Below are 25,711 nucleotides of genomic sequence, written 5' to 3' on the forward strand. Positions count from 1 at the left end.
TATTTTGGCTGCAATAAAAAAAACCAACCTCTTTTCACACATCAGATTCAGAAAGTTCGGATAAAGTTTGACCTGAGGCTTTTCAGAGTTCTGTGACTTAAAGTCTCAGATGGTTTATTCAAAATCTATTTATCTCCAATAACCGTAAGCAGGTGTCCTACAATGAACAAACAGCTCATCGTAGTGCTTCAGCACCACTCCATATCTCTCTAACAATATAACTGTGTATTTTTAGGTCCTAAATCAATGCAGAATCTGAGCTCCTCAATTCCAGAATGACACCACTTATCTCCCTGGAGGAAGAGCTCAAACGGGATGGAAAATTCTTTGTGTTCTTTAAACAGGCAGAGCACTTCTAAACAGTAACTTGGAGTAAAATTCTTGTTAGCACTAAGATTTTTGTCTGAGTTATGATGGCATATGACTCCTTGATTCACACCACATTAACCATTAGTTATACTGCCTGCAGATGGGTTTTACTGCTGTTTGTAGAAGACATAATTATTACTGAATGTTTAATAAACACATTCAGAATGTTTCCCTTATTCCATATACTTATCTGTCTGCTCTTCCCAAATATAACAGAATCCCATTTCAAACTGATGTCCCCTGCAGCTCTGGAATATATTTAGGACCCAAGGCAACTGGTAGAAAAACAAAGTAAGACTTTTGTGTAATGCACTGGGGTATGTAGTGCATTTCCATAGACGGAACGCTAAAAGTGCAACTGCAGTGACTTGTTTTATAAAATTCCCTAAAAAACAGCATTGAAACCTTAGTATAATTGAAGTGTCCTTTCTTAAAAATTCAGATGCCAAAAAAACAAGTAGGGATTTTCCTTTCACTCGTCTTAATGCAAATTAAGAGCTGCTGCACTGAACCAAGGAAATTATAGCAATGAAGAAGTTTAGGGAAAGGAAACTTTCACCCTTCTGCACACTGTCCATATTAAAAAGGAATATATTCTTACGTTCAGGGCCTGATGGCTTTGGGATGGCAATACAGAAAAAATAAAACTAAAGTAGCTTAAGAAGCACCTACCATACAACTGTTTCACACTCTATTAAGAGGAAAACAACCGCATCTTCTACAGGCTCTAAATTCAGCAATGGTCCTTGCATACAGCTGGATAATTTTCAAGTCATTAATTCAGAAAAATTCACGATTATTTCATACCCTCAGTGAGAAAAATATCCTGTCTGCTGATAGTTATTTCTTTTACATTTTTTTTCCAGATTTCTTGCAGCTAAAGCTGCTGCCATCATCCTTAAAGGCAAAACTATCTGTTGAATTTTATCTAAACTTTTAAAATTGTTTTGATATTCTTAAAGGGAACCTATAGGTGACTACTGTTAACTGAATCACTGTCTACTACTTGTGCAGCAGACAGACAAAGGCAGAGAAATCAGTTACTGAGGACAAAGAATTTAAAAGAAATCCCTGTATTTCTACCGATGTTCTGTTTAACCATTTTCTGAATTTGAGCAGCAAACAACAATATAAATGAAAGTAAACTACAAAAACCTTTAAAAATGCACAATCCTGAAAGCATCAACAAAATAAAAGATGATTACATTAACACAGTAGCTATAATAAAATCATACTTATTGGCCTATGTGAAAAGGCAGCATATTCAGATATTGAAATAAATGCTCAGGCATTTGCTGAATGAGATCAGATTTACATGAAAGAACAGTTATTTACCAAAAAACCAGTGAAACTCGCCTGGCTGCAAGGCTTAATTTCTGTTGTGCATGGAAGTTTATAACCTGTGCTGAATACCTGTGGTTAATGCACTTGCATCAGGAAATGTTGTGAGCTGTTGACTTCAAACTGACCCATCCTCTTCTAGCAGTAACTGCTAGATCTGGCTGGATGGTAAGCCCAACACCGAAACTGATATGAAGCGTGTAAGGGTCCACTTCTATTAATTAATATTTTGTTTTCCCTACTGATATTCTAATTATTTATTAAAGTATAAGCAGATTATTAGATTTCCAGAGACTTAGCAAGAAAATTCAGGTCTTGTTCAGTTTTGCTGAAAGATCTGCTAAAGTTCGCGAGACTTTCAAGATGAATCCACATGCAAATATCAATGATGAAGGAAGAATTCTGATTTTTACTCCTGGAAAATCTCATGATTCTGACTTGAAACCAGGGTAAAGACTGATGACTCCGATTGCTCTTTAGTTGGGGCTAACTTTAGCCAGAATGAAACCCGTGTGAATCAGATTTGAAGCAGTGCTGTGGACTGAAATCATGCTGCTCCTCATAACTCTAGTAGAGGCTTTAGGAACCTAGTTCTGACCATGCCAATGCCAGTGTAGCTCATCCTTTTTTCTGTTAAGAGAGGCAGGTGTGAAATCAGGACCAGACATTAGAGAGCTAAACAACAACAAGATATAGTATTAAAATCTAAGTTATTTAATAATGTGATAAACTTGCTATTAAATTAATAATAGGTGGATGTCATAAAAATCTGTCTGTAATGCCATGTCTGAATGAGACACTGGGGCAGAATAACTCAGAGGGTGAATGTACTTTCCAGGGCATCTCACAGGACATTACATTCACAGCTTCTCGCTGCAGCAGAGCCTTCTTGTTGCAATAGCTCTCCATGGAAGTGGCAATGCTCTGACTGCCAGTGTAGAAAAGACAAAATCAGTTTCAATGCTTATACTGAACGAGTGATTGCGTTTTGAACCTGCAAACCATGTTAGAAACATTGCTTCTACCATATTTCCTTCAGTACTACTGAAAAAGTTTTTGATTCTGTTTAGTCTCAGTTAACCTGTTTTCAAGATGAATTCACATAGATATCTGTTTCCTTGTACAGAAATACTTGAAGAAACCATGGATGTTTTTCAAATCTAAACTTTACTTCTTGTACAAGAATAGTTCTTGAAGTATTCTCAGCAACACAGGTCTTGACAGACAAACAAAGTCTGACTGGTGACTGGCTGGGTACAGAGGGGAACAGCCGAAAGGACTGAACTGTGGCTTTGCATCTTGAACCATCTGCAAGAAAGTGGCAAAATACTGCTTAATGGCCATTAGGCTGGGCTTCCATTTTGTGATTGATAACCTATGAACCTTATCTGTAGAAATTGTCTTACAGTCTCTGCAGAAAGGAGTAATTACAACAGTCAGTCACTGCAACCTGGATTCTAAAATGTCTCAAGGACATCAAGCAGAGAAAGCATGTCTGCAAAGATAGTGCTTTTTAAAAGGGAAAATTACAGACCTTTTTGGCTCCCAGAAAGAAAGGAATATTGATACTTCTTGGAAATAGAGAGGACATGTATCATCAGCAGCACACCAAGGTAAAAACTATTCCAACCTGGCGTAACTAAAATCTGATTGGTTAGAAATATGAGTTTACCAAAAAAATCTTCATATTCCATCAAGTAACTGCTTCTGTCCTAGTTTTTCGTAAAGCTTTCAGCTGCTGGCCACTGTGCCAGGACCCTTTTGAACAACTAGGAGGAAGATGTAGGAGCAGAAATAGCAACATGATATTGCCTTCTCTGTAAGCAGTGGTTTGTATAGCAGTAGGTATTATGTGGTGCTAGCAGCTGTATTGATAATTATAGCAGCACAAGTTGGGTGAAGGAATGGGGTTGCCTGCAAGGTCAATTGAAAAGCATAAGAAAAAGAAATGGAATTTACGGAAAGTGGGTGAATGTTTCATTATCTTAATTCCTATTTAGTGAGGAACATCTGGCAAACTCCACCAGACAGCTCTGTTTGTTAGTCTTCTTTTATTTGCTACATTTGTAGATAAAGCAATTAGAGTAAGCACTTGTAAGAAAAGCATGACCCACAATCAGAGTCTACACAAGAGATGAATTTGGAGACATGGCAGAATGCAGATGTACGCACACACACATATATATAAAGACACACAGAGTTATAATCACTGAAATCTTCTTTTATTCCATTTGCTCTGAATATGAGCCACATTCAGAGAGGATCAAATCCCACCTGCGGAGGCTGGTGTGCGAGAGGGACAGAGACAGGACAAGCAGTGCAAGCCCTGCACTTGCACATCACCCTGCTGGGGCCGGTACCCCCACGTTGAGCTGGGTCCCCTTGGGCAGCAGCTTCCCCTATTGACCAGCACCTCACAACCACCACTCACAACAAACTTAGCAAAATAGCCACATCTAAACCAAGATCTATTCAACGTGATGCCAGCAAGGCCTGGGAGGTCTCAGACTTTCTGTTGCAGGACTTTGTTCCCTCTTACAACAGTGGCGTGGCAGGGAATGACCAAATGGAGTTGCTGAGGAGATCCTTATGAACCCCATGTCTGGTAAGCAAGTCCCTGCATCCTTCCCAGGCTCACTGTAATTAGTACAGTCATTTCCATTTCTGATGAGAAATAAAAGGGTCAGCAAAGCCTACTGGCAGTCCCTCAGCTTCATCACTTAACTTGGCTGGGCTCCCTTCTCATAGATGGACTTCCTTGTGGTGAGACGAAAGATCGTCCTCATTTATCTTTATCAGAAGGCATTTCAAATGGGAATGCCCACTGCTCTTTTCAGCAGGGTTATGTCCTGTTTCAACACTGTTCTCAACTTTGTTCCAATGCAGCTAATTTGGAGACCTGTTCTACAGTCTCTTTATAACTTTTTTCCATATAAGATTTCAGATAGAGAACTCTTTAATAGGGGCCGAGCCTCTTTCTCTCACATTGGCCACTGTGCCAAGATCCTCTGCTAGCTTGCACTGTGCCAATGCACATATTTAGATTTCCAACTTTTGACTGTATTCCCACAAGCTTTTATTTCAATGGGTTGCCTTCTCTATGTTCATGACTTAACTTACTGTCTTGTACTTTTCCAGTTGAGAACTGCACGAACTAATGGTGTCCTATTATAGCTGTTGACATGGAAACATCATAAGAAACTGTTTGTTGGATAAGACTGCTTTTTCACATAGAACAGACACAGCTTAAATGCATGTTTTGCTGACTCACTTTCAGCCATTTTAAGCCACAGATAGTTTATCTTCATTGTCACTATTCCCCCCCTGCACGGATGGATCATGTTCTGAGTCTCTGCTTAGAAATGAGGCTGTCTGAAACTGTGACTGTTTTGGTTACAGAAATCTCAACCAAATCCTATTCCCCCACGTGGCCAAGTTCTTCATCATCATCTTCTGGCTTGGAAATCATTTTAGCTGACACTTTCCTGCCGGCTGAGGCTCCGAACCAGAAAGCAGGCAGTCCCACTGGGGAACTGGAAAGTAGAATATATGTGCAATGAAAAGCCATTAAAGCATCTCTTAAGAAAAGAAAAAGGTGTGCTGTTTCTTTAGAGCAGACATCACATGTCAAGCACATTACCTGTTCTGGGACATTATTTCAATAACTCATGAAACAGAACAATAAGGAAAAAGGCCAGAAGTATGTACTACTTACTCCTACTGAAGCTGCTAATAGAAAAGCTGTTTCAGCAGGCATTAATAATTCAGCACTGAGGACATGATTTCAGGTCTCAGCCAGTTATTTCATATCTAACAAGTTTTACTGATAATGTAAAGATAAGACAAATTAGACAAGAAAGGCTTTGATAAGGAGCTGCTTTATATTCTGAAATTTAGGCAGAGCTTGTTATCTGAGATTACTGTAGGCTGTGGTTTATTCACGTGGGGCTCAGTCATTTGAGATGCTCAGTACCGTGTGCATTAGTTCTTAATCTTGAACACAAAGTATTCAATGATTTGCAAAGCCACAACCAGATAGAAGTAAATCTGCTTTTTGTCTCTTTTCAGCACAACTGGAGAAACGTCCCTTGCTAAAAGGCTTGCTGGGCTGTTGGTTCACGCTGTAGCTAATGATGCATCAGACTGCGTCTCAGGAAGGAATCAGCTGGGCTCATTTCTTACTGGGTACCTAAGACTAGCAGATCTGATAAACATGAAGATGTGAAGGAGAGAGCTGGTGTCAGAAGCAGAGATGAGACTGTTTTGACTGATGTGTTTACATGTTCAGTTTTCACTCTCCATTAACTGCTTCTTCTTTGTATGTGAAATGTTATTAAAAATTGCAAATGAACCTCATTTTTCCTTCATTAGTGTCAACACTGCCAAAAAATAACAGATGAATAAGAAACACAGGAAGTGTTAGGAAAACCTGTAGTATCTTGTGAGGTGGCTAATAGTTTCAACTGACTATATATTAAATATATTGATTTTCACAGTCCTAGGGTATAGGTGAGGCATATTTTTATATTTACAGCATCACATTTCAGGGTGTTTTTTTTAGCACCAAAATGCCATCAAACTATAAGCCTGAAGGCCTTTGAATTGTGAATACTCTGAGATTAATAATTCTCACATCCGTCTTTCAGCTGAGAGTGACAACTCTGCTGTGTGTCTTACTTAAGGCACTTCAGTGAAGGATCTATGAAAACTTCACAGGCATAATACAAAAAAGTGTGAAAAGCTTGCAGCTTCCACTGACATCAGCAAGAGGCCACCTCAAAAAAACCCCAGCCTCTTTCCAGATATTCTGTGTTCTTCAATTTTTAGTTGATTTTTTTCTCATTTAGGCTGTACTTAGTGCAGCAGGATGAGGAACATAGTCCTTTTTGTAAATGCCAAAAAAAAGATCCTCCAAGCACATAAACAGTCTGAGTTTCATAAGAAAACATTATGTTTGCATTGCCAAAGACAAGAGTTGGTCTCATTTTCCTTCTTCATTTTACAGATAATCACAGGTTGTGTGAGCCAAATACTTTTGCTCTAAACATAAATTTCAAAATAATACTGGATTTATTGCCCATCGTATTAGGTGATTCTTGTCTTCCAGCATAACCATCATCTTTCTCTGTTCCTCAGTGTCTCTGCTTATTAATAAAGACCTGAGTGAATAGTTATTCAATTACACTGGTTCAGCTCCTGAACATCCACCTGGGGAAAAGGTCTCTCAAGCACACAAAGCGACCCTCCTTGCTTTGAAAAATAAAGATTTGTGCTATTTCCTTGGTTCGGACTCTGAGCAACTCTCACTGAAGCCAGTGCGAATACTGGTGCCAACAGGATCTGGAGAATCATAGAATCATAGACTCTATATGCAGAGAAAGAACAGCTAAAAAGTAGTAATTGAATATTCAGAAACTCATACTTAACCAGGACATGTGAAATGAGTAATGTCCCTTGCAGGTTTCAATTTTCCAGTCTGAAATGGCATTTCAAGTGCAACAGGCCATTTCACGAGTGTCGGTTATGTGCATACCTATCTGACCATTTCCAAACATGTCTGCTAAATGCTATCATAAAACCCAGCTTTCTGTATTACACCATTTAGTACAGATTTTCTGACTGCATGTTTCCATTCTGTACTATAATTTGGGGCATTCAATTGCCTAAGAATGATCCAAGGTAAATGAACAAACTGTGCTAAAATTCCACTTACCTTCACTTACCGTTCAGTAAAGAGAATTCTAATAATTTCTATCATGCCACTAAAGTACAGGCACAGCTATGTAAGCTCTAGCTATTTCCCCATCAAAACCAAACAGTAATGCCTAGGTGCCAAACTCACCTACAGTCAGTCTCCAGAAATCTAGATTGACCTACAGTGCTCTGAAGCTGAAAGAAATGTACAGTGAGATGCCATAGCTGGAATCATAAACTCATCCAGCTTGATGACCACGCACTGAACACGTGTATCCTCGATATCTCTCAATAGTGCTAATAAAGTGTCAAATGAATTTAGAAGGAATCCTGGGGGATAAGAATATGGGGAACAAACCAGCCTATTTAAACAGGACTGTCAGTGTTTCAAAGCTGTGTTGCAGCGTCTTGCTGAAACACACAGCAGAAGCATTCGCAGACAACAGCCAGAGAGCCTGATGTTACAGCTTCTTCGTTGCATATGCACACTCTGTGTGTGTGCGTGCGCGCGTGTGTGCGTGTGCGTGCGCGCGCGCGTGTGTGTGTGTAAGACCGGGCGGGGGGGAGAGATAGAGAGAGAAAGACATTCAGTGTGGGTGGGATTCAGGTCACACAACTTTAAGTGTCTCTAATATGGATGTTTACATCTCAGCTAATCACCTGAGGCTCCTTCCACTCAGCTGTAAGAAATAGATGTCTTTAGGGCATGATTTGCTGGAGCAATTTTAGATGTCTACTTCTGGATGAGGTGAATTGTACTCTGAAAGTACCAAGTGTACTCCACTGACTCAAGAGAGATACTAGGCAACTAGCTTAAGTGAATATGTTTGCAATGTATATGTGGATATATTTATCACTAACATGTATCTATTTAGATTTTTTTTATATATATATACATATAGATTTTTTTTTTCCTCTGTCCTTGCAATGAGTATTTAGGTATGACCATTTCATACCTCTCTCTGGTTCCCTCAGTGCCTCCCTCCGAAAAGCCGTGATGAAATTATATCTTGATCACATTTCTCCTTCCAGATCTACATGTAGAGCTTTCCATCACCCACTCTGATGTTATCACGTGTTCAGATTTCACTACCAAGATGTCTCCAAGAATTGCATGTCTCATGTGGATTTCAGATTGCATTGCAGCCTGCTGTGCAGCTCTCCCAGGAGAATTTTGCCCATGGAGCCTTGAGCTGATGCTCACTGGCCTATGGAATTTCAGTGGCTGTAACAGACATTACATAAAACCAGCCCCGGGTGCCAGATGCAATCTTCACAAGCTGCCTCAGCCAAACTTCAACTGCAACTTGACAAAGTTCCCGAGTGAGAATTTCTGTGATGTGTTGAAAATCAAAGTCTCTTTAAGCAATATGGCAACATGCTGATTTCTAAGAAGTTCAGGACGTGTATAAAGGTATCTAATGCCTAATGGAGAATTCATTGTGCTGGAAATCAGAGTAAACAACCCAAAGTACCTCAACGTTGACTTCCTTTCAGCTGCTGCTAAGTTGCTATGGCAAATCTTCAGATTCTGTTCCTCATGGCTCAATAAAAAAAGAACCAGAACACACTCATTTTTAACACATAATGTTTTGTGTTTGTACAGTATATACTTATCAAAGCTATGAAATGCTTAGCACTAATTACAGCTAGAAGAAGACAAGAATGTAGTTTGCACTGTGCATAGTTTTTATAATTAGTGCAGCATGGGGAGGAACAAAAAGATTGATCTTAAACTTCCTCATCTTATTGGGAAGAGGCTCTGCCCGTGGTTACACTTCCCACTGTAGTGCTCTCCCCTGGACAATTGGTGCAGAGGCAGCTGCAGAACTAATTCTTCTGAAATTACAGCTGGATCCAACCCTGTCCCAGCTCTGTTTTCGATACCCACTTTACAGCCAACTGTACAATTCTTATTGTGCTGATATATTTAAAAGCAGTGCTGAAGTTGAAATATCTGCATTTCAGTAAGCTCAACCAGTCCCTTTATACAAGGCAACAAGTAGCCATGATTAAGTGCAATGATGTTTGGTCACCAATGGTACTGAACGGATTTTAAACAGTGAAGTGGCAATGAAAGGGCTGGGGGGTTGTGAAGCTTTTGAGTTGTTTCTGCAGCTTTTGAGTTGTTTCTGCAGAGTGATGCACCTCCTTTGTGGCTTTGGACAATTGGAATTTTTAATTATAGACATTATTTCAGAAGCTGTCTGGTTTGAATAAAGATTAAAAGGTGCCGTGGCTGTTTAAGCTTATCTAATTATTTTTCATCTGTAAATCAACAACAGACTGGAAGAAGGCAGTTCTTGGATGTCAGATGATTCCTGAAAACCTTTTCTTTGTATATCTAGTAGCAATTACCAAAGTATCTACTTTTACCCTCAGAAATCTAGCACAAGTACTTGAAGCTCAGGAGGAATCTAGTAAATCAACAGGAAAACCTCTTCATCATGCTTAAGTTCTCAGTTTCCTCCAAAGCTTGGCAATTTTATACTAAAGTTTCAATGGCTGCTCACATTCACCAAATATTTTAAAGGACTGTACTTCTCTGATGCTTAACTCTTCAGAAGGCTGTCATGTTCCATAGCTTGTGGGTTAAATAACATGATCTGGTATTTCCTAAGAGTATCAATAGTCACCACATGTAGCCTGAAAAATTTGACTATGGATCTGGACCTAGAAGGACAAAGCAAAGCACGTATCTATTTCAAGACAACCAAATATATAATCTTACAAGAGCAGATTTTAAAACCTGGAGCCAAAAAGACAAAAAGGAAGATATGAATTTGCATAAGAAACACTAAAACCCCCGCTACGTATGTATATAGAACAGCATTTAGCTGGTGGTGGGTTTGTTTACTTTCCTCATTAATCATGAGCTGATGGCTGAATTCCAATGAATTAAAAAGGATAATAGCAGAAATTTATTTAGCCTTTCATTTCTCAGTTATTGAATTCAAATAAAGTTAATTCACTTTCACCAACAAAAAATTATAAATAATAAAATTTGCTATGTTTCATATCTATTCTCTCACTTTCTGCTTTTCTTTCTGTATTTCTTTTCATTAACAGAGAGATTTAGTGACAAAGAGAATGTGGGCTCCCAAAAGAGTTAACAGCATTTTCTACTGCTCTGTCCTCCCCTCAGGTCTCACACTTTGCCTTTAGTGTCATGGACTTTCTGATAGCATCCCAAACAGAGATATAGGGTCTGTGATACAAAAGGAACAGGTAGTACTGAAAAAAAAAATGTGGAAATTCCTGGGAAATATTCCAGGAAGCATCATAAAGACAGACTGGGATAAAGAAAGAAAACAAAACAAAAATCAGAAACACCAGAGAATGCACAGATAAAAGATCATGTTGAAGAGCTACACAATTTCTTCTGAACAAATAATTCTTGATTGCTTTCCTGTGGTTGTATACCCTGCTTAAGTGTGACTTTTAATTGCTTTCAGCTAACTGCTTCTAGTCCTGCATTCAACCCATTTTCCCAATATTAAATTTTACCTCACTTCATTTAATATAACTTCTTTGATATAGAATCATAGAATTGTTTAGGTTGGAAAAGACCTTTAAGATCATCAAGTTCAATTAAAAATGCTATGCTATTTTAGTAGGGGCTGGATGGGGAAATCACAGTCTGTAAGGTAAAGAAGAAAACCCCGCATCCAATGAAGCCCACATCCACTGGCAAATCTGTTTACAGAGCTTTGATTTTTCTCACCCTCTTTTCTGTTGGCTTTTCTATGAGCAGATAATGACACTTATTTTCAATTATTACAACCTATACGGACCTTAATTTATTTCCTTGTGCTGCCTAGAACACAGTTATTTACTTTGATTAAGCTCTCTGGCTAAAAAATAACTATGCTTGTACTTGGTGAAGGACAGCAAAATCACTACATCCCAAAGAAAGGAAAACAGCAAACTTGAATCATAAACTTGGCATTACAGCTACAGATTTGCAACATACGGTAATTTGCTTCTAGTTCTCTTGCACATGCTGACCAAAATAATCCATTGAAACAGAAACATCCTGAGTTGTAAGAATAAAAGAAAAAAATGCTAAATCCCAAATATTTTACATGGGTCCCTGGCTGTAAAGAGTTTATCCGTAAAGTAAAAATTTCAGTCTCTGAAAACAAGCACATTTCTGAACCCACATTTATTTTTTCCTTAGTGCCTAACGTAGACATAGGCTACCTTTGCAATTAGCATATATGATTTGAACCAACAGTGCCTAGCACAATGCTGCAGGCGCTGCTGCACTACAAACACATTATGATACGTGAAATACAGAGCCTCTCAAACAGACTTCTCAGAGTTGGACACAGCCAATTGTGTGGGTTTGACTGCAAAAAAATTATGCTAACAAAAGTGACTGAGGCTTTTGAGGTTTTGTGCCTGAGAGGTTTGGGGCATTTTTTGGAACGACTCTGGAATAAAAGAACAGTTTTTGCATTTATGGCTTGGGAAGTCATATTTAGATATGCAGCTAAGACATCAAAGATTCCTGCAGTGAAGCACCAGGGCATATCAGCTTAGTGAGACAGACCACATCCAGAATTCATGAACTAGCAGAAAGCCGGGCTCATCAGTGCACACAGAGCAATACCACAGAGAAGAAGTAGGCTAGTCCAGATGCGGCACAGATTCATTAGCTCGGCTCAGTGTGCAAGCTAATAAGCCTCAGTTCTCAGCAGGGCTTACCAGGTCGGTGCTGATACAGGGGTAATTGAGCTTTGCTGCAGCTCAGACCAGTAGGTTGTTCAGGACCCTGTGTTAGCCCTTTAGGTGTACACCTGCATTAACTTGTGGTTGCTGGCTTGGACTTCTTGCACCATTGCTCCCCACATTTTGGGTTCTTGGTTTACCTCAAGCAAAGTATGCTTGGGTCCATCCTTACATGTCCAATGACTGTATCTTTTCATAAAATGCAAATTCAGGGAGCTGACCAAAGCCTTTGACATCAAAGTCACTCTGTGTTTGGTCTGGAAAAAAACTACCGCAGGTGGAATAGCTCCAGAAGGAAACACAAAGCCGGAGAGGTCAGAGAAGGTTACAGATGCATCGAAAACCATGACACTTCCAACCTGACCTTGCCCAACAGCAAGATCGCTTGTAACAGTGATCCATATCCTTTCAGTCCTTGCTCTTTCTGGCAGCAGAACCAATTAGGACTTCATGTGGTTGCTGCACACTAGAATAAGATCATCCATGCTAACATTTAAGTTTTCCCTTCCTTCTCTGCTACCTTACCCTTTCATGCTGAGGGCATAATGACAAAATGTAGAATTTATCCTTAATTGGATCTCTGCAATGTTATCACCTGAATTAGCTTCCCCCATGAATAATTATCACTGCCTGGAGGCTGACAAATTGCTTCCCTCTACTTCATGATTGTCAGGAATTTCAAATTATATGCTGAGCATGGGGGGGGGGGGGGGAATGAAAATTAAAAGCCTAGAGAAGCATAATTATTAAGATTATTAAAATATTTGGCACAGAGTCCCATAGTATCCCCAAGTCCCAAAAGGTGCGAGTGACAGCAAGAACTTTGCTAGGGGCAATTCGGCAACACCCAGTCTTTCACCCAGCAATGACTACGGCAATAGACTTGCACAGTCAAAGCAAAACTATAACAACTGCTACCGCCTGGCTCGCAGTTCGACAGTTCCTATGTTATTCACTACCCCATTTAAGCTATGTACATCAGCTTGCTTAGCATCTCATCTGCATGTTTGATCTTGCTAGGTAAATGGTAAATTCTTTGTAGCATAGGCTGATAGAAGGGTAAACATATGCAAAGGGATAGCAGCAGATTGTCATGCATTTAGAATAGCATACAACAGTCCTTGCTTTGTAAGAACAAGGTCTTGGGGAAAATGTGCTCTTTATGAGAATAATCATTCCATGCCTGGGCAAGACCTCACACAGAAACGCAATGCGTCACTACACCACAATATCCATCTCAGATATTAAAAGAGCTGACAACTGGTAAGAAATCTTCATCTCATAAAACCAAATCACTATAAAAGTATAATGCTCTTTGAAAATGGCTTGAAACAATGGGATTAAGCAATAGGGCTTTATCCAATTTTCACATTAATGATGATGTGCTTGTAAGATTGATGCATTTCTCAGTTCAATTCAATGCAGTTCCTCAAACTTCTTTCCCACCTCGCCAAACCCACGACACACAAGTCAGGCATACACAAGGTAGCTGCCAACGTATTCATAGGAGAAAAGGTCTCCCTGCTTACCTGACATACAGTGACCTCTTCTGATTAGTCCTCAGGGAGCCGGACCCAGAACTCATGCTGTGATTCATCATCTGCTCACGCAGGTCATGGATTTTTGCCTCAAACCGAGCGTACTCTGAGGAGATAAAAAAACCAGAGAATAAAGATATTTTAGTTTTCTTGACCTATATAATCATTAGGGCTGCTAAATGCGAATTAATATTAAATGAATGAGTGTAAGGTACGTCCTGAAAATTGAGGTCTAATAGAACCTCACATTAATATATTATTTTAGGTAAATATATGCCCTCTTTATTGTGGTACCTGAATATTTCAGCACTGACTATGTGAAAAGTCAAATAGCTAGACCCTCTCTCCGGCAGTTTCAGGAAAGGAAAGGAGGTTTAAAGTGTGTTACCAAATATCTTTCAGTGTGTAAAAAGGATGTTGAAAGCAGTTTTCCAGTATATCATTCCTCCTTCCAAACAATGAGATACCTTGTTAGGGTCAGTGGGATGATGCACCGAAGTTACGGAGTCAAGTGTTGTAGTGCAAAGTCCCACTGGACTGAAGGAGATATATGAAAGTCTAATTACCCCTGAAGCAGCTGTGAAATCGTTGTATGAGCAATAAGCCACCTTATTTACCCAGTCCACTGAGGACTGGGCTCTGTTTCTTTTAAATAGGTGGAGCCATAGCTCGGTCTTAGGGTGGGTGATCCCAGAAATTCCAGACCTGTTTAAGCTGCATGAGAACGGCATGAAACTACCTCCCACACCTTTTTCTCCTCCACAGCTTTGCTAGTAGCTTTGTAAAACTGTGACCTGCTGACCAGCAACATGGGACCAGCGTTGGGGCAAGGATTCGGCTAGAGGTGTATCATCTGGTGAGGCTCCTCTCTGAAAGGACACCTCCCTCTTACAGCCTGGTCAACGGTCCCTCCTGCTGGCACATTCCCCGTGCTCACTGTGTGACCTAATGGGCTGAGTTTTGTTTTGCAAGAGGAAAAGTTGAAGTTTTGGAGACAAGCTCTAATTCCTTGAAACCGACAAACTAAAGGCAATGCTCCAGCAACACAGAGAGTCATAATTCAACCTAAACCTGGGAAATCTACCAGTGTGAGCTAGAAGACAACTTGAGGGGGTGTATAAAATCCATTTCAGTGAGTCAGTGACACTTTGAAGAGTAAGATGTTGCAGACTGATGCCAGCAAAGAGAAGATGATGTTCCCTGCACCTCAATGTTTTATTTCATTGCCTGCTTCAAAAGGAGGGTCTACATTTCCCCACAGCAAGTCTGGAGCAGAAGTGAAACAAGCACACAAGGTTTCCTCCCTTAAAGAATGTACGTACATTCCACCAAATCACACCGTATCTCAGTTTAAGCAAGTAAATCTTTACTGTGCATTTATAACCTATTGGTCTGCTCCCTGTTTGTTGCTGTTTGAGCTACGTAAGAATGCTGTAAACCAGCTATATTCTCATTTTCTCCTAGCAGAAATCTCAGCATTATTTTTGTTTATCATTTGCCGTTCACACTGGCTCAGTTCCCAGAGTGTCTAGATGCTTTGCAACAACAACTAATTCATTTTATTAAGTGCCCTTTAACTTCTCATTGGATAATAACATCTGACTTTTCCAAGGTCCCACATTTTGCATGGATGCTAGCTACCTTCAAGCTGGTTTAGCAGGGTGGTTTGATTTGGGCTTTTGTGTTTGGTTTCTTTCCCTTCTTCTTCTTACTTGATGTGTTTTAACTCCCTTCCCACTCCCTTCTTTGGCATTACCTACTGAGTTTGTTAAGTGGCAGTGGCTACTTTGCCAATCAGCTGGGAACCACTGCTGTGGTATAAGACTCTTCAGTCTTCCCACATATCTATGACTATCACTGACTGCAGCTGAAATTCTGCATATCAGGAGAAGAGACACTCCTACATGCAGACTGTATTTCAGATTTATTTTGTAGCTTGTTTCTTGCTCATTTCTTGCACCTAGAGTACATCTTTAAACTTCTCGGTGATTTAAAATCCCACATCCTCAGAGGAACTAAGGCTCCTACAAACCTGTATTGTTTTTTAAAGTGGAGTTTAGTTTTGAAGTGTTTATCCCAGTGTAGGACTTGTTTGCTCTATGTGAGTCATATTTGTTCTATTCCCCCGCTCTAGAATTTATTTAGTAAATAATCATCTTCTGAGCAGGGCTTTGTTTAACTTGTATTTCATTATAGCAGATTTAACATTTCTTCTTGGCAAATAGGAAAGGTGATCTTAAAAACAAAAAGCTTGCATTTCTCTTCATACATTGTCAGTCCTCTGCATACGGACAGAATACTACAATTTTAAGGTTTGTTACTAGGTCTTTTTCATGTGTGGTGGATACACTGAAGAAGTCAGTAAACACAGAGTGTAATTCAGCTTCTTTGATGTTTTATGTCTGGGTGAGGCCACAGATATGAATGATTTACATCAGAGTAGCTGTAATGGCAGCTTTCCCTTTAATAAGCAACCATACCATATCCCAGGCAGACTCTGTATGTGAGGCGTGGGAGTAGCTCCCAGATTTAGACACTGATTTGGAGAGTGAGAAGAGGGGATTGAAAATCTGACTCTCTCTAGCACAGCATCCAGCTATTTGCAACTTGAACACCAGCTCATGAGATCCTCGGATGACTACGGCTTGGTCAGATGATGATATTATAGCTTGTGTTCTGACTTCAGAGCACACTTGTAATTTAACTGATTTTAACTGACTGTAAATTTATTCTGAATTTAGTAATATCTCTTTTTCCAGAGGACATTTTGAAACCACAACATATGTCAAAAATTGTCTAATAAGTGTGTGATGGAAGTTCAGGGTTCAAGCTACTGCTCCCTGCTTGATATTAAAAAATCCTGAAGTACTAATGACAGTTCTGTTACTTTGTGTTCTTGAGATGTTTTTCCTTTGGATTGAAATACACAGATGATTTGAAAATAACCAAATTTATGGGCCTATTTTCCTACAGTACCTTCTTCATATTATGCATCAAAAAATACTGAAGTGTACACCTGCCTCTCCTGACAAACGCCTGAACCAAAAACTGTAAGGCCATCAGTGCAGGTAGTATTTAACCCAGCTCAGATAGGGATTTTTAATTTCAGTCCTCCTAGTTCTCCTTCTGATGCCTAGATACTACAGTGACAGCTGCATTTGAAATGTGAACAGAAAAAGAGAGAGTGATGCTCAATTTCTGCCATCAGAACAGCTATGGTAGTCCGACCCACTGGGAAAAAGTCCTTTTTTCTTAACACTTCTTTACATATGGGGTCATTCCAGAGGTGCTGCTTCCTAATAGCTTTGCATTTGCTAGGTGTGAATAAGTGTCAGTGCTAAAGTCCAGAAAAACACTTCATGCTTCCTTCAAATTCAGCAATGAATTTAAATAACACACTTTCAAGGCTCCTACACAATTAAAAGGACACTGAGGTTGTGACATACTGACAAGAAATACAGTTAAAGCTGATTCACTAATTTCATGCCCTTTAAAGAAAGGGAGAACAAAGACAGTATTGCTGCTGGAGCGCATCATTAGCGAAATTTGCCAAATTTTACTTACCAAAATCCATCTGCAAAGGTCCTACCCATTGCTGATTCACTAATGATCTAGCAAACTACCTCTGGGAGCTTAAGAAACTGATAAAGTTATGCATTAGACTAAAAGGGCAAATAGGTGAGCAAACCGTAACCTATATTAATGCTGGGGTCAGACCAGATGGTATAATGGTTTGTGCTGGTCTGTGGCTCTGGAAATGCTGTAAGAAACTGGGCAGATGAGACGGAGGGAGGTGTTTGCTCATACTCCGCTTTAGAGCTGGCTCAGGGCTCACAGCAGGGTAGGCAGACCTCCATTTAGCCATCCCAAGGGTACAAATACAGCTTGCTAGCCCTGGAGATGTGGAGCTAGTGCCGTTGGGTGTGGGAGAGGAGATTGCTGCTGCGAGGAATGGCCTGGCTGCAGGGACAGCAGGACCATTTTCAGGGCTCTGGCGCTGACATTTTGGGCTCTGTGTGGGCTGCCAGCCCAGCAGTGCTGTCCCAAGCAAGCACCCATTTTTCCAGGGATCTATTTTCTGGTCTGGGTGTTGGTCTCTTCTCCCAAGCAGTTAGTGATAGGACGAGAGGAAATGGGCTCAAGCTGCGCCAGGGGAGGTTTAGGTTGGATATTAGGAAAAATTTCTTCACGGAAAGGGTGGTCAGGCATTGGAACAGGCTGCCCAGAGAGGTGGTGGATTCACCACCCCTGGAAGTGTCAAAAAACAGGTAGATGTGGCACTTGGGGACATGGTTTAGTCTAGTCTACCCTTGATTGGTTTAGTGTGGACTTGGTAGTGTAGGTTAATGGTTGGACTGGATGATCTTAAAGGTCTTTTCCAACCTAAGCAATCCTATGATTCTATGATTCTAAAGTTGGATCTGCTCAACTCTCTGGGCAGTCAGGAGAGAGAAGTCTTAGATACATTTGAGACACCAAAAATAAATGCAAGAAACCACACCTCAAGAAATTTTTAGAAAATCATAGTGAAATTCAAATAATTTCTAAATCTAAAAGAAGTAAAGACAGAGATTTTATATCTGTTGGCTTGGTGCTACTCTTTGGTCATATAAATAAAGAATAGCTATGATAAATGAATAAATATGCTGCAGCTCTTCTATGAGAAAGAGTTGCAGAATTTTATAAAGCTACATTATTGTTATTTTTCACTTTTAAGTTTATAATAAAGATTATAGCTTTGATTGAATTTAGAGAATGTGAAAACAAAAAATCCCTGATCCTACAAGTAAAGTATAGTTAAGCAACTGGAATGCTGATGTATTATACAATAGTGAAGATAATAGTTCAGCATCACAGTCCAAGTCTTTATTAGTTTGAACTCTTTTAGTGCTGGCACCTTTAGAGAGACAGCAATTCTTTCTGTCAGCAGGTATCAAAATTTGCTTTCCTGTGTAATTCAGGATCACCCCTGTTTGCTTCTAGATGATAACAGATTTCCTAATTGCTGCTTTTGTGCTTCAAAAATAATACATCTCTAACCCACTTCAGCAAATGGTGAAGCAGTGATGGCTATAATGCAAGTGGGGGGTTGGAAAAGGTACTGTATATGTTTTGGACTCTGTCAGGGGCTGGAAGGAAAGTAAAACTCGAACCGTTCAATTTGAAGAGATTACACTGCTTAAAAAAACCCAAACACAACAAAAACCTAGGAAGGCATTAGTTAGAGACAGAATTTTATCACCTCAAAAAGGGTATGTCAAATAACTCTAGACACTATAATAAAGGAATAGCTGCCAGACCAGCTTCTCCATCAGTATCAATTTGGCATAATTTCAGTGGATCCAGGCCAGCTTAAACCTTCTGAGTTTTTCTTCTCTTCTGTTTATGGGAACACAAATTGTATGCTACTACGGCAAGTCATGAACTTATTGCCTTGGACATCTGAGATAGCAATGTGCATGATACTATTATTATGGTGACATTATTTATGCTATTTATGTAAATCTTTTTTTTCCCCCCCTCTACCTCCTCTTAGCAGATGTCTGAATCTGAATCGTTTAAGATTTAAAATAACAGAAGAATACATTTCTTCCTACAGTGAGTATTTCCCATTTCTGCCCGTTGCCCACCGTGCTGTCCAGTCAGCACTCTTTTACACATGGAAGTGAGAGGAGGGTGAGCAGACCAGCATCAAGACTTCAGAGGACTGGGTCTGATTCTTGCTTTTCCACAGATTTACAGTGTGAACCTGGGTGAGTCACAAAGAATAAGTCCCAGCACCTAGGGCAGGGATACGGAAGCTAGATTAACATTGTGTCTTTCATTATGCCTGCCAGATGCCTAGTATCCCACAGCTCTGGAAGCCTTTGAAACTACTGTAATATACATAAAGAGTGAAGGAGTGTGCAAAAAGAGGTGAACTGCAAATAATTTTGGTTAGTATTTTGTCTTCTGTTTATGATTTCTTTTTGTTTCAATTTTTGCTAAAAGTACCCTGACCATTGTTCTTAGATGATTAGGAGGTCAACTTTATAGCTGTCTTTGGTTGCAAGCAATTACACAGCAGGTTAATGATGATGAACAATCTTTGTGGACTGTGGTAATTCTGAAGAAACAAACAAACAAACATACTATTTTTAGGTACAGTTCACTGCACCTTTGCTTCTTATATCTTCCTCTGCCGTGTCTGGTGTTGGCCACTGCCAGGGACAAAGTTCTGGACAAGGCTGGCTTTGGATCTCATATTGTATGGCAAATGCTATGGTTTAGTAAGTCCAAAAGATCAATTAGATTTAACATCAGCTAAATTAATCACTTGACCAGAAAAAATGCACACAATTCTGATACCATCAATAGGCAATGCAATAGTGTGCATTATTTATTGGAGAGAGTGTTGCTCAAAAGGCATCGCTCCATTCATGATGCACTGAGCAACAGAACAAGTTATGCTGCTATTTCTTATCTGTCATATAACTCCCCTGAGCTCACTCAAAGGAAATGAAAAACACAGATTTCAATACTGGGGAAGGGAAGATACATTTACATTTTATTAGTTTTTATTAGTTTGAATATATCTGCTTGTTTTTATTGGAATATTTTCAACACACTTTTTCAGGAACCTTTCAAAAATAATTACACAGGCATATTTACTAATTTTACTCATTGCTTTGGCCTTTAAAACTTCAGTACAGTAGGACTGTTAACGTCTTTGTTCTTTGATATTGGTTGGTTGTCTTCCTTTACCAATATATAGGTATTTACACTTGAGCCTGTCTTCTAATTAAAATTTCACCTTGCATATTTGTTCTGTAGCTGGTGTCATTGCCTAAACATCACTACTAACTTTATTTTCATTTGCTTTATTACTGAAGATAATGCTTCTTCCATCTGTTGCACCATTAGATGCAACCCTCATATTGTGTTAGTTGTGAATATAAATACACCTGAAAAGATATCTTTCGTCCACAGTATGTTCAGGAGACTAATATTGTGCTCTATTCTTAGTCATGGGGAATATAATTCCAATCCAAATTAGTCTCTGGAAGCTTTAGTTTCAGAGACTTCATGCCTCACAATGAAAGAGATGTACTGAAATAAATCAAGCTATTAGTGAGTGACAAGGACTTTGTATCCCACTGAGGTGTTATTCTACTTGTTCCCTTAAAGCCTATCCTTGGCTTACAAAGTGTCAGCCTGGACTTTCTCACCTGGGAATTCCTTGCAGCTTCTTCCAACCATTGAAGAAAACTGCAAGTAACTCAATAGCTTTTAAAAACAACCCTTTCTTCCCTCCCAAGATTTCGGGAACCTTTTTCCTGCACAGAATTTTACTGTATTCTCAAAAATTTATCCCTCCCTTTATTTGAATTGATGCACCCCTGAACTAAACAAGACTGTTTGTGGCACTTTTTCAAATTCCCTGAGGCTCACACTGAGCTAACATCCTGGACAATGTTGTGTGTACACATGTCCAAGGAGGGGCAAGGCAAATAAAGAGCAGAGAGTTAGATCTGAAACAACCATATCGCAACACATGGTCTGCCTTGGCAGCACAGTGTGAAATCTTGGAAAAGCTGGGCACATCACCCCAGACATCCAACTTGCACAGCCATGCTTGCCCAGCAGAGCAGCATATGTCTCATTAACCTTGATAGCTTTGTAGGAGTTACTGTTTTGTACAGTGCAGAAACATTTCAAGGTGTCTGGTGTTTTAGGCACAAAATGATTCTGTCAAGGTGAAAAAAAAAAGCTTCCCTGCACTGGAATCCTCTTTCTTCAACAAATATTTATGTGGGACATTGCAAAGAAACAAAACCTACTTTCTATTAATAGCTAAGCTAATTCACTTAGCTGTTCTGTTGCTTCAGGCTAGTGGTGGAGGATCTTATTTTCAGATATTTATTCAATTTCCACAATTCCCCATCCAAAATCATTGTCCTGGGGCAATTGTTACTTATTATTTTTGCTTTGTTGCTTTTTCTTGCTTCCACTTTTTACCAAGAGCAGTTCTATTTATTGGGAGTTGAGCATATTGTACTGATTAGCCGTATCTTCTTAATGATGATGCTGGCTTAGCCTGCTTCCAGATCTTAAAGACATGAATTGACAGGAGGAAACAAAAGACAGAGCTGACGGCTTCTAGAGCATCTAAGGCATGGCAACACAGGGAGGCCATTTTGGCGGTCTTGACTAACCCTGTATCTACTTTGGGTAGATACTCTTCTTTTTCAGACTCTGATGGTAAATGATTCCTACCTGCCTCCAGCTGTTTATAAATTTCCTCCTTCCAGAAGTCTCCTGAGTGCCCCACCTACCAGCTACATGGCTCATGTGAGTTTTCCCAAACACAGTTCAATAAGAATGAACTGAGTGAGCCTTGTTTAGTCTATTTATGTTAACCTGGCTGTGTCTGATTACTGCAGATTGGAAAGCACTCGGACACAAAACTGCCTGAAAATGTGAAGAGGGCAGGATACAGTGATGTGGAGCTAGGAGCAGGTTGGGGCAGATGGTATCTTCCCCAGCACCATTGTATGCAGAAGATGCCACCTTGTACTAAACCCTGTTGGGAAAAGAAAAAGGGTACAATCCTACTTCAACATCTCCAGAATCAATAACAACTTAATATGACTAAGGAGATGAATGACCTGCCTAGGAATTGTTGAAGAATCTTTTTGAAAGAAAACTGGAAATGTAGACCAGTCTGACCCACCTAATTTTCATACAAAAATGAAAAAAAAAAAAAAAAAAAAAGACACTGCTAAATCAGGGCTCAAAACTCCCAAGTGAACTTTTAGGAAAACTTACATGAAAACTTTCACAGCTAAGACATCATATGCCAGTTTTGTACTTATACTCCAGGAAATTCTGATATACCTGAGAGGGAAGACATAAAAAAAGGGGTTCCTAAAAGAGACTTGGGGAAAAAAAAAGTTTCTTTCTGAAAATAGAGTGGTAGGGAAGCTAATGTGATTTTATTAATTCCATAAACAAGCATGAAAGCTGTAACCTACAGTAAAAAAAACCCTTAAAAAGCACAACCCACAAATCATTTAAAAATTATAAGCTAAATAAGAAAATTAAATACTAGCAAGAATACCAATACTACCTAATTATTCTATAACAGGATAGCCTTACAGACTAGCAAAAAACCAGAGATCAGAAGAACCATCAGTAATACAACCAGAATCTTGGCAAAAGTGTTATGAAAATAAACATGGATATACCTCATTGGGTTGAACTATTTTGCTATTATGATTGATAACATTTGTTAACATTGAATAATGCCATTAATAAATGACTCACTCCCTGACTTCAAAATCTGCTAGGTAAAAACTACCTCCCCCTGTAACCTTCACTTTCCTATACTCAGCTGTGCTGTTCTTTCAGGCAAGGATATCTTCAGCCATCTCCTAAGGCTGCCTGGGATACTCTATTGAATTGAAAAAAAAGAACAGAGCAAAGACTGGAAACAAAACTATTCATTTTTACCATTAAAAAAACTTAAACAAAAATCCCAAATGTCCTGAACAAAAAAGAAAAGTATGCAGAAAGGAATGAAATGGATAAAAACATTCCCACAAGTGTATTGATCTTTTCTAAGAGGGAAAATTGAGAGCAGCTGCAGAATTGTATTAGTTTGCTAGAGCTTCCTGATTAAGGGGGATTACTATTCCTAATACAAACAGGTAATAGGGAATGGTTGGGCACATTACAAGCCTGAATGGATTTAAACAAGACAAATACACATATTACTTCAGGATAAGTCATGCTGCCTGCCTGCCGCTTAGCTTATTATATGGAATATTCTGAGTACCGTGCAACAAGATATCTAAGCTGCAAACATGTATGTTGTGCAGTTGGCCACTAATTAGACACGGAGGCTACAGTTGATGGTCTGGATGCTCTGAAATGTTGATTAACCTGAGCATCAGATCATGTAAACTTGGAATAATGTCTGAAAAATCAATGTAATACCAACAAATGCTTTGCAATTACTGCTGATACTCTTGACCTCATCATTCACAGAACCACAGAAACCCACCTTTACAGCATAAGAGACTTAGCTGGAAAAGGTCTTCTTAAGTCCAATTCCTGCTTTTACAGAAAATCAAAAGCTAAAATACCGTGCATAAACTGTTCAAATAGTTTCTTACAATTAGTTCAATTTTGGCATTTCATAACTGTTGGACGACCACACAGAATGCAGTCCTCAAATGGTTAGACTCATTCTTCTAACTAAATGCAGCTGAAGCCTACTTATTGGCTTTTGCACCAACATAGTTCCTCTGTGTAAATTGCTCTTTTCCACTGTATATTGATTCTCATGACAGAGAGAACACGACTTCACCTACCAATCTCCATTTTGCTAAATAAACAATCCAATCTTTGTTTCAATCTTTTCCGGTATGCTTGCCTCTCCTTTAGTTGCTTTTTAAATCCTTGTTACAATGTTTAATCTATGTCTTCACTGGTTTAAATAACAGTGTCCTACATCATGCGATATCAAATTACTTTCCTGAAAAATGAGATGTATTGAATCAATCATAGTCCTCTTTCTAAAAATTAAATGTATTATCAAAGACTGATATCAAGAAAATTTGCCTGTCTATACTATATTACTTTTTTACCCCATTTTGAATTTACCTCCTTGTTTTGTTTCTAAAGGTATGTTTTAAAGTATGTTTCTATTTGCTACTGAGGAGAGACTTATGAATCTCCAGATCTGTTGGATGAACATCATTCATCTGTCTCCTTTCCTGATGGACACTGTAGATGTAATTTTCCAGATAAAGCACTATCTGTAGTTGAATAGGTAGTTGAGAGGTCCTTCCTACTCCCTGTGCCAATTCTCCAGTGTTCTGTCATGGAGTAACCAGGTCTGCCTAACCTCAGCCCAGCAACATCTTCCAGTTATTACCCATCTCATCATTGGTCCTGTGTACTATGTAAACAGTTTTACTGTATTAAAGCCTTTCCATTGAGTGAAAACTGAAAATGCAAAGTTAATTTGACATGTACATCAGTGAATATTACTAACCACCATGCCCTTCAAGGTTTCCGTCTGTTCAATGAGTGTCTTCATCAAATCAATACCTTCAGTGATTTTGTTCAACTCAGGTGTGCCAGGCACACAGACTTAGGTAAAAAAGAAAAGATCAGGGTCAATCCTACAGGAAGCAGAAGACCTCTGCTGTCTCCCTGCTGTGCTGGTGAGTCACGTTATGGACCATGCTTACAGACTAGTAGAAAATAGAAGTGCTGAAAACTTCCCACCTGATATTCAGGCTTCTGATACTCTTTCATGATTCTGACAAGTGTACCAGAATAAGAATGACAACCTCAACAGCTTTTCCCAAGGACCAGCTGTTTGTTCTCTGGAGTAAGTGAATGCTTTGTTACCCTAACGTGGTGGGTATTACCGATTTGTCAGTGTTTTACACTACCTTACAGAAAGTCAATTCAATGCATATATATATTTTTTTTCATTGAATGCAAATATATATATATATATAATGTGTATGTATATGTATATATATGGAATGCAGAGAGAGGGAGAGAGAAAAAAGGGGCTATGTCAAATGCTATTTACTGGTGCAGACTTTCCCACAGTTGCCAGCCTACAGCTAGTGACAGCAGTTGGATTGCAGCACCATATGCTCCCTTGAAAGGCAAATTCTTTTAGACCCATTTTCAGCGGGGAAATCATAATTTTTAATACAGTGATAGTTTTTCATGACTGCGGTCTACGGCTTTACCCTAAGATTTATTTGACATCTGCAGACTGGCTTTTCCTTTCCTGAAGAGGTCGTTGACAAAAATGGTGATAGTCTGTAATATTTTGTTGCCACTGTACTTTGGCTCAGACTTGGTAGGCTGGTTTCTCCTAGGCTCTCTGATTTTCTGTTTCACTACTTGTGACTGTCCAGGATTATCCAGGTAGGAAAAAACAGTGCATAGAGATGACACCTTCACATATGTGATTAAACAGCATTTAGTACTGATAAATGTCACATCTGTACGCTTTCAGAGAC

At 39.3% G+C, this 25,711-nt stretch overlaps 1 protein-coding gene across 8 annotated transcripts in view; it reads right to left on the reverse strand.

Annotated features, from left to right (window-relative positions):
• DLG2 (discs large MAGUK scaffold protein 2) overlaps positions 1–25,711 on the reverse strand; it is a 677,470-nt gene that overhangs the window by 83,409 nt on the left and 568,350 nt on the right. For 7 of the 8 annotated variants that reach the window (XM_075727693.1, XM_075727696.1, XM_075727698.1 and 4 more), the window contains one exon: positions 13,668–13,782. In XM_075727693.1, coding sequence (XP_075583808.1) covers positions 13,668–13,782 — 115 coding nt within the window. Of the gene's footprint in view, positions 1–13,667; positions 13,783–25,711 lie in introns of those variants that run through there. The other variant, XM_075727699.1, reaches the window with a different exon arrangement.

This window comes from Pelecanus crispus, chromosome 1 (genome assembly GCF_030463565.1).
Source record: "Pelecanus crispus isolate bPelCri1 chromosome 1, bPelCri1.pri, whole genome shotgun sequence".
In the NCBI taxonomy this organism is placed as follows: domain Eukaryota; kingdom Metazoa; phylum Chordata; class Aves; order Pelecaniformes; family Pelecanidae; genus Pelecanus; species Pelecanus crispus.